Source organism: Sinohyriopsis cumingii, chromosome 1 (assembly GCF_028554795.1).
Source record: "Sinohyriopsis cumingii isolate HCF-2022 chromosome 1, ASM2855479v2, whole genome shotgun sequence".
Classification (NCBI taxonomy): Eukaryota; Metazoa; Mollusca; class Bivalvia; order Unionida; family Unionidae; genus Sinohyriopsis; species Sinohyriopsis cumingii.
The window spans coordinates 162,914,549-162,929,287 of record NC_142961.1 but is presented as its reverse complement, the minus strand read 5'-3'; the positions used below and the strand labels follow the sequence as shown (position 1 = coordinate 162,929,287).

Genomic DNA, 14,739 nt, shown 5'->3' with positions numbered 1-14,739 from the left:
GTCAACAGGTCTAACTAACAGGTGCTATTTCTCTGCTAAATGATGTAGAATGCTAATAACCAACATCTGCCATGGTCTTATCAACATTAAGCTATCTACCAAAGCTGGTTTAAATCCAAAATTAAAAGACTGCAGTTAGGAAATTAAAGCCACTGGGTATTGTCGATCAGGGGTCACCAATCTGTTAAACAATGATCATGTAGAATGCTGACAATCAAACTCAGCCAAGGTCTCATCAACATCTATTTCAGCTGCTTCTTATAAAATCTGGTCGAAATCCAATAATCATCAAGGGAGTTAACTTTACTGGAATGAAAATGGGTGGGTCTGAAAATCAATAGCCACAACACTGCCAAATGATGCAGAATGCTGACAATTAAGCCTAGGTCATAAGAATATAAAGTTGCATACTAAATCTGGTTGAAACCCAAAAACAAATCTGGTGAAGCAAAACTGGGTGGATTTGACAATCAGGGCCTGTAACTCTGCTAAATGATGCAGAATGCATAAAACTGAACTTGGCCAACGTGTTATTAAAATCACACTGCGTAGTAAATTTGATTGAAATGCTAAAACAAATAGAGCTAGTAGTGATGGGTGCATCACAATGTACCCTGCTTTCTACAATCTGCTTGGTGATCAGCATTCTCTATGCTTGATAACTCTGGCTGAAATGCAAACTCTTAAGTAAATTTGCTGCAGAGAGCAAACTGGGTGGACAGGCAATAAGGGGCCATAACACTTCTAAATTAAAGTGTGGAACAGTTCAAGTTAAACTCATCAAGGTCTCCTCAATATACAATTCATCAAGGTCTCCTCAATATACAGCTGCATGCAAAACTTTTCTGAAACGCAAGAAAAGCTTAGTAATGTCACAAGCATGGGCATTCAGGGGCTGTAACTCCCTGTAAATTCATGTTGTGGAATGCTTGAAATCAAACTTGCTAAAAATGCACCAATTTGATTCCATACCTAAAAAAATGTTGGTGAAGGTATCCTGCAAAATCCAAGGTCAGACTAAGGAGCAATTAGGGCTATAGCTCTTATAAACAAGGCTAAACACCAAAAGGGCACATGTAAGTATTTGGGATAATGTTTATATTGGGTACATGTAAGTCTTTGGAATAATGTTTATATAGGGTATATGTTAGTCTTTGTGACAATATTTATATAGGGTACATGTAAGTCTTTGTGATCATGTTTATATAGGGTACATATAAGTCTTTGTGATCATGTTTATATAGTGTACATGTAAGTCTTTGTGACAATATTTATATAGGGTACATGTAAGTCTTTGTGATAATGTTTATATAGGGTACAAGCAAGTCTTTGTGACAATATTTATATAGGGTACATGTAAGCTTTGTGATAATGTTTATATCAAACTTCATCAAAATACCTGGAATGGTTCTTGTGCTACGTTGGTTGCAATGATGTGCTGTAATGCAGTTATGTTGTTGATAGAAAAAGGACAATAACTGCATGACAACTGAACTTAAAAGACAAAATCTTTAAAAGGTACAGCTTATTGTAACAGGCAATTCACCTACCAAACAGAATCCAGTTAGGTATTAAAAGTTGAAGAGCTATACTGCTTAAAAGCAACAAGCCAAATTAAGCTGTGAATTTCATTTTCAAGGGTCATTTAAAAAAAGCAGAAGAGACAAAACCCATAGAGGCACATCTAAAGCTATGTGACAATGTACATTCCAAAGTGCATCAGAACATGCTGAATGGTTTTTGAGCTATGCTTTATAATAAGGATATGCTCTAATTCTATCCAAAATGGAGTTAATGAGACAAAATCCTTAGAAGAGACATCTTGGTTTATGAAACAATGGACCATACTGCATCAAAATATGCTGAATGGTTCCTGAGCTATGTAGGTTATAATGCTTGCATGTAGTGAAGATGTAATGTTGATGGTACAAGGGGGAGATCTCTGCAAAAAGGGGACCTGAAAAGATGAAATCTTTGAAGGCAAATCTACATATAATGGATAACTTACCTACCAAATTGCATCCAGTTATTTGTTTGAGTTGCTTAACTATGCTGGTTACAACAGGTGTTAATAGACAATTGGACAGATTACTAGAGGGCTCCATGTCTTGAAGCAGGGTTTTAATTAGGGAGTTATACCACAGAAATGAAAGCGAATAGGTCTGACAATCAGGAACTATAACTTGTTATATACTTAGAACTGAACTTAACCAAGACCTCAATATCAAGCTGAAATTTCATTGAAATCTAAGTAAGATGACAACCAAGCTCGACAAAGGTGTCAACAAATATCAAACTGTAAACCAATTTGGATGAAATCCCCTAATAATTACAGAGTTATTATGCAGAGCTTAACTGGATGGGTGACAATCTGGGCAGATAGAAAAAACCTCCTAAACATTGATGCAGAATAATGACACTGAAATCAAACAAGGTCCAAACAAAATCTAGCTGCATGCAAAATTAGTTGACACACAATAATAATTAAGGAAATTACTGCAGAAATTAAAGTGAGATGAACAGATAAAAGGATGGACAGGCACAATTTAATATTCCCCATCAACCCTACTTTTCAAGGAAAAGTTGTGGACAATAAAAAACTTTTCAAATACTTATATAGTAGATAGAGTTCACAGCAAATACCTGTTCCAGGAGCTCCATACAGAATGACACCTTTTGGTGGCTTAATTCCCATTTCTTCATAATACTCTGGATGTGTCAAGGGCAGTTCTACCGACTCCTGTAATACATAAGATCAAAAAAGATTGTGATGATCGGTTATTGCCATTTCAAGACATATCTATAATACAAAACATGGCTGTACAAGTTGGATAGATGAGCTTAGTCCCAGAAAAGTGCAATTCAAAAGCCCCAATTTCTTTCACAAGATTCATGCACCAACTTCATTTCAGGTACCATCTTCTTCTAGATCAGCATTTTCCCTCTTAACTGTGTTATTCTTAGCTCACAGTCCAGAAGTGACTATTTATTATATGTCAATATGGCCCAGTGAAAACTGACTTTCCAGGCACTTGGAAAAGACACAAGCTAAAAAAACGGCATAATTCACCATGACTGGGATAAAAATGTTCCACTAAAGTACAGACAAGTCAACTGATAATTTGTGGTGCATCAAGTATCAGATAGCTTCTAAATTTATCCTCACTCTGATGGACAAACAAAATCTATATGTCACTGGTGTAAAGAATGTGGATAATTAAACTCAATGACAACCACTGGTTCTTCTCACTGGACATTTAGCCACTTAAGTATGCCCAACATGCTTCTGAGAGGGGACTGCAACTTTTGCTGGTGGGACTCAGTTTTCCCAAAATAGGAGTCCAGAACTCCTAGTTATAAAAACCAAGCAAGACCTCAGACATCTTTTGATAAAACAAAATATTAGTTTTCCTATGGAATTATCTGAAAATTTCTTTTCTCATCTCTGCCACTATTGTTCATTATTAATGGACTAATTACCTGGGTTTTTTTCTATGCATCAACAGTTTTCTTTTACACTAAGAAACTATATTCCATGATCCAGTCTATCACAATGGTTTTTAAGTACTTTTGTCTCTACCTGTCTCCATAAAGAAAAGTCCTATTCACAGCTGAATCTGATGAAATTTTGACTTTCCAGAATTTCATCAGTATGATCTGGAATGCAAAATTCTCAAAAATATTTGTAATACTCTATACAATCCATAATGATTGGCCTCTCAGTCACTTTTAATTCAAATGCAGATGCAATTTTGCACTATTTTTAATAATCTGCTCACAAGAATGATTTAACAAAGCCTTTTTTGTTTTTATCTCAAATTAAAAATCAGCCAAAAGAAAATATAATCCAACTTTCTCAACAATCCTGAATAATGGATGAAAATCTTGTGCAGGGCAAACAAACGACTGATGACAAACCATCTCATAAGATCTTTTGGTCTCATTGATACAGCTAAAAATGGCGTATTCTTCAGTGTTCAAATTGTATTCAGCCATGTAGACCAGTAATTTAGCTTATGGGCTAACTTTAATCCTGCAAATTACAACTAACTGAGAAGGAAAAAGCCATTAGTACAAGAAAACCATCATGCCTTGCTTTTCAGTAAGACATAAACATCATCAATACCACAGCTCTCAAACAATCTTTAAACAGGGCTCAAAAACTGTAACAAACTATATCATCTACAACAGACAGAGCAGGCTAGAGTGTTCTCATCTGCAATTCAGATGCAAAAATCTTGTCCCTATGCAACAGTGTCCACTGTGTGTTGTGGACTGGACACTGCTTCTTGGGTATAAAATACTTGCAAAAATGCTGAGATTTAAACCAGTGAGCAGAGAGATGGGGCAAGTGCTTCATTTACATATAAGTAATCTGCCATCAATAGTTTGAGACAAATGGGTCCTAAAATATAAATAAATATAAGACAGTTTAAAGATTGTTGGAGAGCTATAGTCTATCTCAATGTACATCATGAGTTGAGCAAACTATGTAAAAAATGAGCTGCTTTTGATTGTTCTTTAAAAATGAATAACTACATCTATATTTTTGCAGTCATCTTCATTCTAATGGTGTTCTTTCATAAACTAGTGCAAAAAAAATATTGTGCAATGATAAATTGACCAATGTGACCTTGGGATGAGGTCATTTATTTGAATATTACTTAGGCCTTAATTACTTTACAAGCTGGTAGAACAACATACATGCATTGAGCATGCTTTGTATAAATTCAATAATTCATCCATACCACACCTGCTAAAAGTATGCATACAGTTACATCTACTGATCAAGCAAACTATGCCATGATAAATGATCCAAGGTACAACTGCTTGACCCAAAGATTAAAAAATAATAATCCCTGATACAACCTAAGACAAATCCAACATCAAATTTGTTAGTGATCTGACATTAACTATTCAGATTTCAGAGTACCTTAATCTCTTGAATTTGGTTGTCCAGACCTCCTATGTCAGCATATGTTTCTTGTGGAGCTTTTTCCAGCTTCATCACTGTTACCATGGGATCTGTGTCATCTGACAGTACACCAACCACAGCATGTACCTAGATGAAAAAAATAACAAAACAAGAGTTACAATAATTCAAAGGAGTTTCTCAGACAGAATGATGCTCTCCTGGGAAAAACGAATTTCTAAGAATCTATGTTAGGTATCTTTCTTCTATCCTTTTAGTCTTGTTAAGTGCTGCAATCAATGCAAATATTCTTAAGAAACTCTGACATAACAAATTTGGTAACAAAGTATTTTCTTATATGTTTGAGCTAACATGTTCACAAGATAAGTGAAGCACAAAATTCTTTATCGTGTCCGTTGACCTTCAATCCAATACCATGCATAGAACTCATCTCAAATACTCTCAAAATAAACCAAATGCTAAATTTAGGTAAATCCATGATTATTTTTTTTTTTTTGTGGAAAAAAAAGTTAAAAGAAATTACAGTATTAAAGACATTGTTCAAATATATCTACAAACTGGATTTGAGAAAAATCCATTACTACCTGTCTGAAGAGTTTAAATGAATAACTGAGCATTAAAAAAAATAATTGGATGTATTCAAAAAGAAAACTGGCATCTGAATGTTTGTTTACCAAGCAAATCTAGTAGCATGTTGTAGAAGAAACAAACAAGGTGAAATGTAACCTATACATGAACGAATTTGTTTACAAGATTAACAAATCAAGCTTCTAGTTCAAAATGGGGCTTTGCTCTCAATTTAGATTTTGTATTTTGATTCATACCAGAGAAAGCTTAGTGGTATGAAATTCATAGTCACCACTTAATGACCCTGGGCACTTACACATGCAGACATATGTAAACATATATGTGCTTCATGTTTCCTGATGTAAAATTTGTGATTTTGTGTGTGTCTGTGTGCACTGAATTCCAAAACATAATGAAAAAATGATTAAATATTATACTTCTCTACATATTTAAGATGGAATTATTATGGATTCACTCTTACAAATGCAATGAGATCAGTTCATGAGTACACATGTTGCCTTACACATGTACATCCTGTATATGTACCAAAGCATGGTCTCTGAATAAAGTAAAATATTAAATATGCAATCTCTGTTCTCACTATTTTTCGTTTAATAAGTATTGATTTAAGATGTTAACTGTACCAATGAAACACTTAGTTTGCATAGATTCCTATTACCCTACAGCCTCCTTTTTGTAGAGCCTGGGGGATAACCATGCATTATTTCCTTCAGTTAACTGACTTTTTTTGCCATTAGCACAGTATGGAACATAACACGGTATGGTTCTGTGGATGCCGACCATCATGCTATAGCAGGAATTGACTGTACTGATAAAAACCTTAGTTAAGACCTACGACCTTGAAATCAATATAATTTTTGGTGTTAATATTTTTGTATATGTAACAGTAACTATGTTCATAACCTGATGTATAAAACAGCATGCAGTGACCTTTTACTTGATCTCAAGGTCAATTAGGTGTGGTTTTCCAACTCCAGAAAACTGCAGACATGTTGGCAGTGAGATATGCACATTTTTCATTCAGAACATATTACACATGGCAAGAAGTGTTTTAGTGAAAACCCAGGTCAATGCCAACACTCACAATAACATGACTGCTCAGGTCATATACACATCATGATGCACCCCAGATCTGATGTATACCTAGTAAATTCCCAAGAGGCAGATGCTCTAACACAAAATAATCAGTGATGCTAGTGTTAATTATGCAACCTGAAACTAGCAATGTTTACTTGAACCAACAGGCTAAGTAGCATATTTCTTTTAAAAAATGTCCAGGTTTTTTCCAGTTTCAAAATCATGTTTTTCACGGTGCAGAGTTACATTAATTTTAAAGGATTCATAAATTAAACTGTATGTAAACACAAGTTACTATGTATTATTACTTCATACAAGGAACATTTCTTGCAATTTAAAAAATAAAATAAAAGATGAAGTCAAGAGTATTATCATTGATGTCATTCCCATTAATACTAAACATCCTACATCTGGGCATTAGAATAATGTACAGTCACTGAACAATGTTCATTTTACTCTGTCTACACTACACTATTTACAAAGTCCAAAATATTTTAGAATGAATTTTTCAGTTCTTGTAGCTTGTCATCAAACTGTGTTTCAATTGCTCCAAGTTCAATGATTTTGTCCTTAACACTTTTCCTCAAACTATTTGATGTCATGATAATTTAAAAGTTCCTATGGGTCTCTGCTTTCAATGCAAAGTTATCAGTAACAGCTATTGTCTCAATGTCTTTTTCAGTGCCTGCCTTTCTTCTCTAACTCGGCTGTTTCCTCATCCAGTGCTTTCTTTTTGTCCTCTTTCTCTCTTGCTCAAGGTTTTTCCTCTGTTCATCCAAGCACATGCTGTACCTATTGTAAGCACTGCCTGCATTTATAAGCATTCAATACTCACTCTCCACGCAACCAGTCCTTTCTTTCATGTTTACATCTGCACACTCTTTATTGATAGAAAAAACCCTTTCAACGGTAGCCTGTCATGGGAAGACTTTACAGGACCCCCCCACTCAATAATTCCTACTGTGACAATGAGATCTGAAACCCACCTATGAATATTAAATTCATGGGGAAAAAAATCTAAATTAATGTGGGCTCCTGTGCTGAGGCCTTGTTATTTATACCCCAACCCACCCACATAAAACAAAAAAAATGTAACAAAAATATTGTTTTTATATTATCACTTATTTAAAAACTGCACATCGATATTTTAAACTATTTCATACTAGATATATTAATATTTCTCTCAGCTTAGCTGTACTCTATATTTTTAGATTTATCTTGCTCAATGCAATTATTGTCTTCCTATTTCCACTCAACCCCCCCCCCACCCCCAAAGATCCGGATCGAACAAATTTCATAATTAAGGCTACATAAGTTTCTATTTTAAAGCTCCTTGTTTGCAGACATACTTCTTTCATCAAAAACATTTTCATGCTTAAGGCTTCTTCTTGTTTTGCTGTATTAGCCACAATTGCATAATTTACGAGAGCTAGGATGCTTTTTTGTTTCCAGCTGCATGTGACTGTAAAGCACTTTCTCCCACTGCACGCAAATCAATAGTCAAGTTGTCTGCTTAAGACCTCATAATCCAAAGTTTGTATTAACCTGCTAGTACATGCCTACCATCTTCATATTTGCTACTTCGAGATATCTCAAAAAGAAAAAGTTCCTTGAAGAGACTGATGAAATGAATTTCCAGGAATTCAAGTAAAGACAATTTCTTCCTTCTAACTGTTGACTGTTGAAATCATCTCTGATATTGTCGATGATGCTCTTGATATAGGGACCCAACTTTTTATGCAAGTAGTAGATAAACATGTACCTTTGAAAACACACAGTACAACTAGACTTCCAAACTGAATGGTTAAGACCTGACATTCTAGATGCCATAAAAACCCATATTTATCTCAAATCTGTTACTCAACAAACACATTAAAAAACCCACGAAGAAATAAAGTAAACAAAATGATCAACTGGGAAAAGAATAATTATTATTGGTCAGCTTTTGAAAATAATTGCAATATGAAATTCTATGCTGAAAGTTTTTAACAAACTAGGTGCAGGTAAACATTTCACAAGGCCAGCCAAATCCAACAGATTAGCCAGTAAGGCCATATTAATAATGAGTATGTTGAAATAGCAAACACATTCAATGAATTGTTGTCCACAATTAATGCATCCATCGTAAACTCCAAGCACAATGAACTAATAAATTTCTGTTTAGAAAAAAATTCCAGCTGACACAAGTTTTTTTTAAACCTCTGCAACACCAAATGAAAACATCTGAAAAATTTTGCAGACTACTGCCACAATGAAATCAATAGGTCTAGATAATAGTGGTCCATGTTTCGTGAGGGCTGCTGCAAATATAATATTTGATAGCAGAGCTCACATGTGTAATTTAAGTATATCCACCACAGTATTTCCCCAGTCATGTAAATTATAAAAACTTACCCCCATTCATAAATCTGGCAGCAAAGATGCCAATAACTACAGACCCATATCTATCTTACCAACTCGGTCCAAACTACTTTAAAACCATGTTCATGACAATCTTCTGATGTTCCTGTTGAGCTATAACTTAATTCATGAAAACCAATCAGTGTTAGAGAACACCACCACTACGTATTATAGTACAAGTCACATGGGTCATGCATGCGCATTTACTAACTTTAAATAAAATATAAATTGTTCTTTTAAAATTGAACATATATTTTCTGGCACCAAAGTCTATTCAATCCTGATTATTGAATGCTCTGCACCAAGAAACTTCCAGATGAAAATTATCTATCACAATGTAATTTTACAATGGTGGCCATGTACTAAACTTAGGTCAAAATATGATCGCGTTGAGTGGAATCGTCACAATCGAGGGTAGGATGAATTCGTTTATCAATATGTGTAGCTTTAATTGTGACATCACAGCTTGCAACATTCAATCTGGATTGTACTGGATCACACCTTTGGGTGCATTTCGTCCAAAAATGTCTACATACTTTAACATTGATTTTGCCGTATGCACCTCTTGGGGCATCTAAATAAATACCTTCCAAAGGAATATGGATGCACACAAATCCAAATAAAGTGAATACTTGCCACTTAAAGGTATGTAGAATCAAATTCTAAAAAATGACACCCATTACTTTAATAGTCGGTGTTGAATACCTACATGATCCGTGTGACTTGTACTATAGCTGGAGGAATTGATACAGATTAGGGTAACTGAGTAGACAGCATACAATAAAATGAGTATTTTGCCATATACAGACACAAGCCCAGAAACAAAATTAATGACCAACTTAAAAGATTTACCAGTTTATTCAAGTACCAGTCTTGCCAAGTTTCACTTGTTATGTATCTATACACACATGTATTCATGCACATGCATATACAAAAGCAAAAAGGCCTCTTTAAATGAATAACTGGAAGGAGGTATAGCAGGTGGACAAGGCTAGCACTAAATACCCATACCATATTTGTGATGGGGCACAAAACAGTATAATGATGTACAATAATTAAAAGATATGTATCGCCATACATGTATCACTTACCTTGTGATTGAGAAGAACAGAGCACCCTGGTTCCAGCTGGTCTTTATCTACAAAGGAGAGGATGCTAACATAGTGTTCACTGCCAACTGATGTGGACACAATGGCATGGTTATCATCGATTATTTCCTCTAGCGTGCCAACTGACATTGGAGTACCTCTTAGCTCATCAACCTTTGTTCTCTCCTCCTGAAAGGTATAGTTTTGAATTTGACATTTTGTGTGCCAATTATGGCTTGTACAACTCTTCAAGCAACAAGCAAACATGGTATCGGTCAGTAAAAGTGTGAAAGACAAAAAGAAAAATAGTGCTTGTTTTATTTACTTTCTGAACACAGTTAAATGAATGAATTTAATAGGCATGTATTAAAAGAAATTCCAGAAGATTTGTTGTTGCACAACTTTGTAAAACCAAGGACTGAAAGTACTGAAAATTATCTCTACGTTTTTGAACAGCAAAAATTCCTGACAATTCCATATAATAATAATGACTAGTTTTTATGAAGAAAATCAAAGACTAAAGCTATCAGAACACAGTAAGAGAGAACAACATTTTCTTTAACAATACCGCTCTCCTCTTAAGGAAATTTTATTGTAAATTTGACCTCTCAAAAAATACATATCTGATGACATTAACATTAGGAACATAAACTATGCTACCTCCTGAATCCAGCCCCCTTTTTAAGAACAAAAAAAAAATGTTGTCTTTCTCATCTATATATATATCATATAGTCAAGGGCAGAAATTCTTACAGATTAATCTCCTTGCCACAAACTGGCTGCTGGATATTCTTCAAGCTAAGCTTAAGCAAACATGGATATTCAAATTTGCAGGGACCTGAGAGGCTATATCTTACTTTTCTGCCGCAACAGGCAGGAAGAATTGCTGCTAATGCATACAGACACTTTTCGTGTGCATCAGGTGACACCTAAGTACATGAAACAGGCCCTGCAGCCTCTTGGAAAAGATCAACCGAAGACAGGAATAATAACAAATCTCTGATTGCCTATACACAGATGCCAAATGGGTCTTGGAACCTCAGGATGACCGAAACAAATGTAGAGAATTGGAGTAGTTCAGATCAAAAGACAAGGCATGAAGTTTGCTCACTCTATAATGAAGTTTAGGCTATCAAAAAATATTTTGTTAGAAGCTTCAGCAGGCAGAAAATAGTGGTTCAAAATGAGATGAACTGAGCCAAGTTAAGACCAATGAGTGGTTCCAATTATGAAAGAGAATTTGTGAGCATGGCCTCAACAGGTCAAAATTGTACAAGAAGACAAATCCTGTGAATATCTTCCTTCCCATGATGCATCAACATGTGGGAAATTATGAAGCAACAACTATCGATGGTGATAGGGGCTAAACTTTTGTTCTCAAAAAGTCAAATTAAGAACTTACCTGTTCACTAGTAGAGGGGTGTCATAACTGTCTCAACAATAGCCAACAAAGATTCGCCACTTTTTCCTTGAATGACTTCAAAATTGGGCATCTTTTAGCTCTCAAGATTCTCTCCACTTTCGAAGAGCTGAACTTACTCCTGCACAAAGTTTTCTTGGTGAGTGCCAAACAAGAAGGTGCTTGTGCAGATATCGATGAAGAACTGATGACCTTTGTTGCTTGAGAAACAGTGGTTGCCATTATCTTTCTGGAAATGTCTGTTGTGAGGCCAAGTAGATTGCTGACCCAGCATTCTGCATTTCTTTCAGAATCAGGATCAATTGTGGGAAACTGAGGCCCCCCACATCATGTGATCACTTGGGCATCTATTGGGCAGGTGTCATGGTATAGAAAGACAAAGATGTAAAAAGACAGTTTATGGTTTAAGGTCAAAACAGTGCAGACCCAATGAAAGATGGGTGGAGACATCACTCAATGTGAAGCAGTTGACCTCATCTTGATAATGAACCAGCAAAATCGGCCTGAAACTATGATATGATATTGGGCACACCAGCACAAGACCACCGTATACCATCACACAGAAGTCTCATAATTTAGTTCCTTTGTTTGAGAAGATAATTCACCTCCATAGTGCTGTCTGATATTATCAAGATTACCCATACATGGTGCAGTGGAGTAGGCCTTTCCAAGCATTGGAAGCATTAAGAATAACCTTCATCTCAAAGGCATCTTATGGCAAAATCAAAAGGGTTGAACTTACACCAGCCCTCACTTAGGAGGACATCCAAAAAAAGGTGATGACACAGTCCAAGGTTTTAGTGAAACTTACTTTGAAAGGAAGAAAGTGAAACTGATACACATCCCAGAGTAACTGAAGCAAAATATACTTGCAAGATGATGCATATATGGGCATGTGGAAGTATGCATCTTTCAACTCTAAGCTGATCACATTTTCATCCCATTTCACTAAAAGCGATACCAGCTGTGCCACCTCCATCTAGAACATCTAAGCATCAAGGAACTGAATGAGCCAGCACAGGTCTATGAACCTGCTGCAGCATCCCTTTGGAATTCAGCACATGGAACAGCCTCAAGTAAAAGCCAGAACAGAGTTTTCTTACTATCCCTACCACCCTCTTTGAGAGCAGAAGTATTATCTCCTTTTGTAAAATATCAACTTTCATGAGGTTTTCCAGGTCATCCATCATGGAAAGGGGTGATAAAAGGTTTGGGCTGGACAAGTGAGATCAGCAACTCCTCTGTGACAACTTGGATCACCCATTCATTGTCAGGAAAGAGGCTGATCAAATTTGCTGAAACATGTGTTCTGTACCCACTGGAATGGCACCAACAGGAAGGAGAAATTTGGTGTCAATGTCAAGTTCCAAATGGGGGGGGGAGGGAGGAGGGGTATCTAGGTGTCCTCCCTCTCCAGATTGTCTGTGAAATTGAGGGTTCCTGATCTTTGCAAAGTTACTAAAGGACTGTCGTTGCTGTGGCATGTTTCTTTTGTCCTCCTGCTGATGATCACCCTCTCTTGAAACTCTGACAAACACAGCTGATGGGGGGAAGGAACAAGCCAGGAGAACCAAAGGGACAACTCTTATGCCTTCTGCTTTTCTCAGTGCACCATCCCCTGCCCCCTAACAAGGGGTGAGAAAAAAAAAAAGAGTGTGGTACATTTACTCTGGTTGGTTTAAGTTTGGAACCACACAAAAGGACATCTCATCTCATCAAATCTGAATTGCATGAGGCAGTCCGAGTGTTGGCCATAATATGATAGTCCACTCAATCAACAACCTTGGCCATGTGGCATGGCAGTTCCCATGACTGCTCTCTTCCATCTTTTGCTGAGGTGGAAAATAGCTAAGAATGCCAAATAGAACAGTGATGATGGAGTAACAATGTTTGTTGTCAGCTTCAAATGGCATAACAAAACTGCTACCACTCTTGTTGAACATAGGGTAAAATATATTCTCAGCTATACTATCTTTGTTGAAGCTCAGAGTGCTGATATTATATATTCTAAGTGGGACCATTGCCAGTGAGGTGAGAACGATACTGGTAATTGGCTCACAAAAAATAAAACTATGGCATTACTGGGGTCTTGATTTCTGCTTGTGTGTGTGAGTGTGATCTGGATTTTTAACGTAGTTTTAATGTGCATCGCAAAATAGAAGTGCACAGGGTTTGACATTGCTGTGTCTATCATCTGAAGTGACAGTTGCAGCCAGCATGGTTGCAAGGAATCTTAACTGCTGGTGAGTGTGCCATTGTAGAATCCCCAGTTACACTATTGATGGACTGCGTGTGGATCCTGACTCAAGATACCTGTGTCAGATAGTATGGAGTTTGGTCATATTTCCTTACCCCGAAACTGTTTCTGAAGACCACTGGACCATGTTTTTTCCAAATAAAGGATGCAGACAATGCAATACCTTAAAACTTGGTACACCCCAAAACACATTTCATGTGTATTATTGGTAACCTTGAATCATTTGCACTTTTTGCACTCCAAAATCATAATTCACCTGAATTGATAGGGAGACAAAAGACCAACGAGCAATTAAAATTCACAAAAAGGGTGATCCTTACCTGGAGAAAACACCTAGAAAACTTGTCTGCTAGTCAAACCAAGACATCCCACAGGTATGCAGCCAACATGCACAAAGCAGTCTGAGACACATTTTACTATGACATTACAAATTATGGAAATTTTGCCATATTAAACTGAAATAAAGTTACCACATGGTGTAACAACACTGCAACTCTGTGTATGCACCAACTTTATACATTGGCTGCTGAAAAAAGTTTGAAAAACGAATGGATGGATTCCAGGTATAACAATATCTTGTTTACAGTACCAATTAAAAGATTGATCGCATCCACTATACAGGTAGCTACATAGCAATAGGGAGGTAATATGCAAGAGTTTCTTCCCTTTGTCTATATGATTTATTGATCAGAAAGGTGTAACTTTTATTCTTACTGAAACGGCTGGATTCAAAAGAAGTGGAGTTTCTTTCTTAACGTTCATGTGATCAGAACTGTAATCAATGAAGAAATAGCTGGGCTGCAATGGGGACCAAACACAGAATTCAAACACCTGAAGTGGCAGACTCAACATGGCAGCAAGTATTTAAACTTTCTATTACCAATCACACTACTCAAGCCAGGTCAGAAAACATGCAAAGTCACCCACACCACCAGACATTTATGAAAATCTAACTGCAAATTATTAGTACATTGCT

At 36.3% G+C, this 14,739-nt stretch overlaps 1 protein-coding gene across 1 annotated transcript in view; it reads right to left on the bottom strand.

The window, feature by feature from the left end:
* LOC149808283 (26S proteasome regulatory subunit 4) overlaps window positions 1-14,739 on the bottom strand; it is a 40,301-nt gene that overhangs the window by 13,750 nt on the left and 11,812 nt on the right. The window contains exons 5-7 of the mRNA XM_089975588.1: window positions 10,090-10,275; window positions 4,934-5,062; window positions 2,644-2,740 (exon numbers count right to left, since the gene is read on the bottom strand). Coding sequence (XP_089831714.1) covers window positions 2,644-2,740; window positions 4,934-5,062; window positions 10,090-10,275 — 412 coding nt within the window. The remainder of the gene's footprint in view (window positions 1-2,643; window positions 2,741-4,933; window positions 5,063-10,089; window positions 10,276-14,739) is intronic.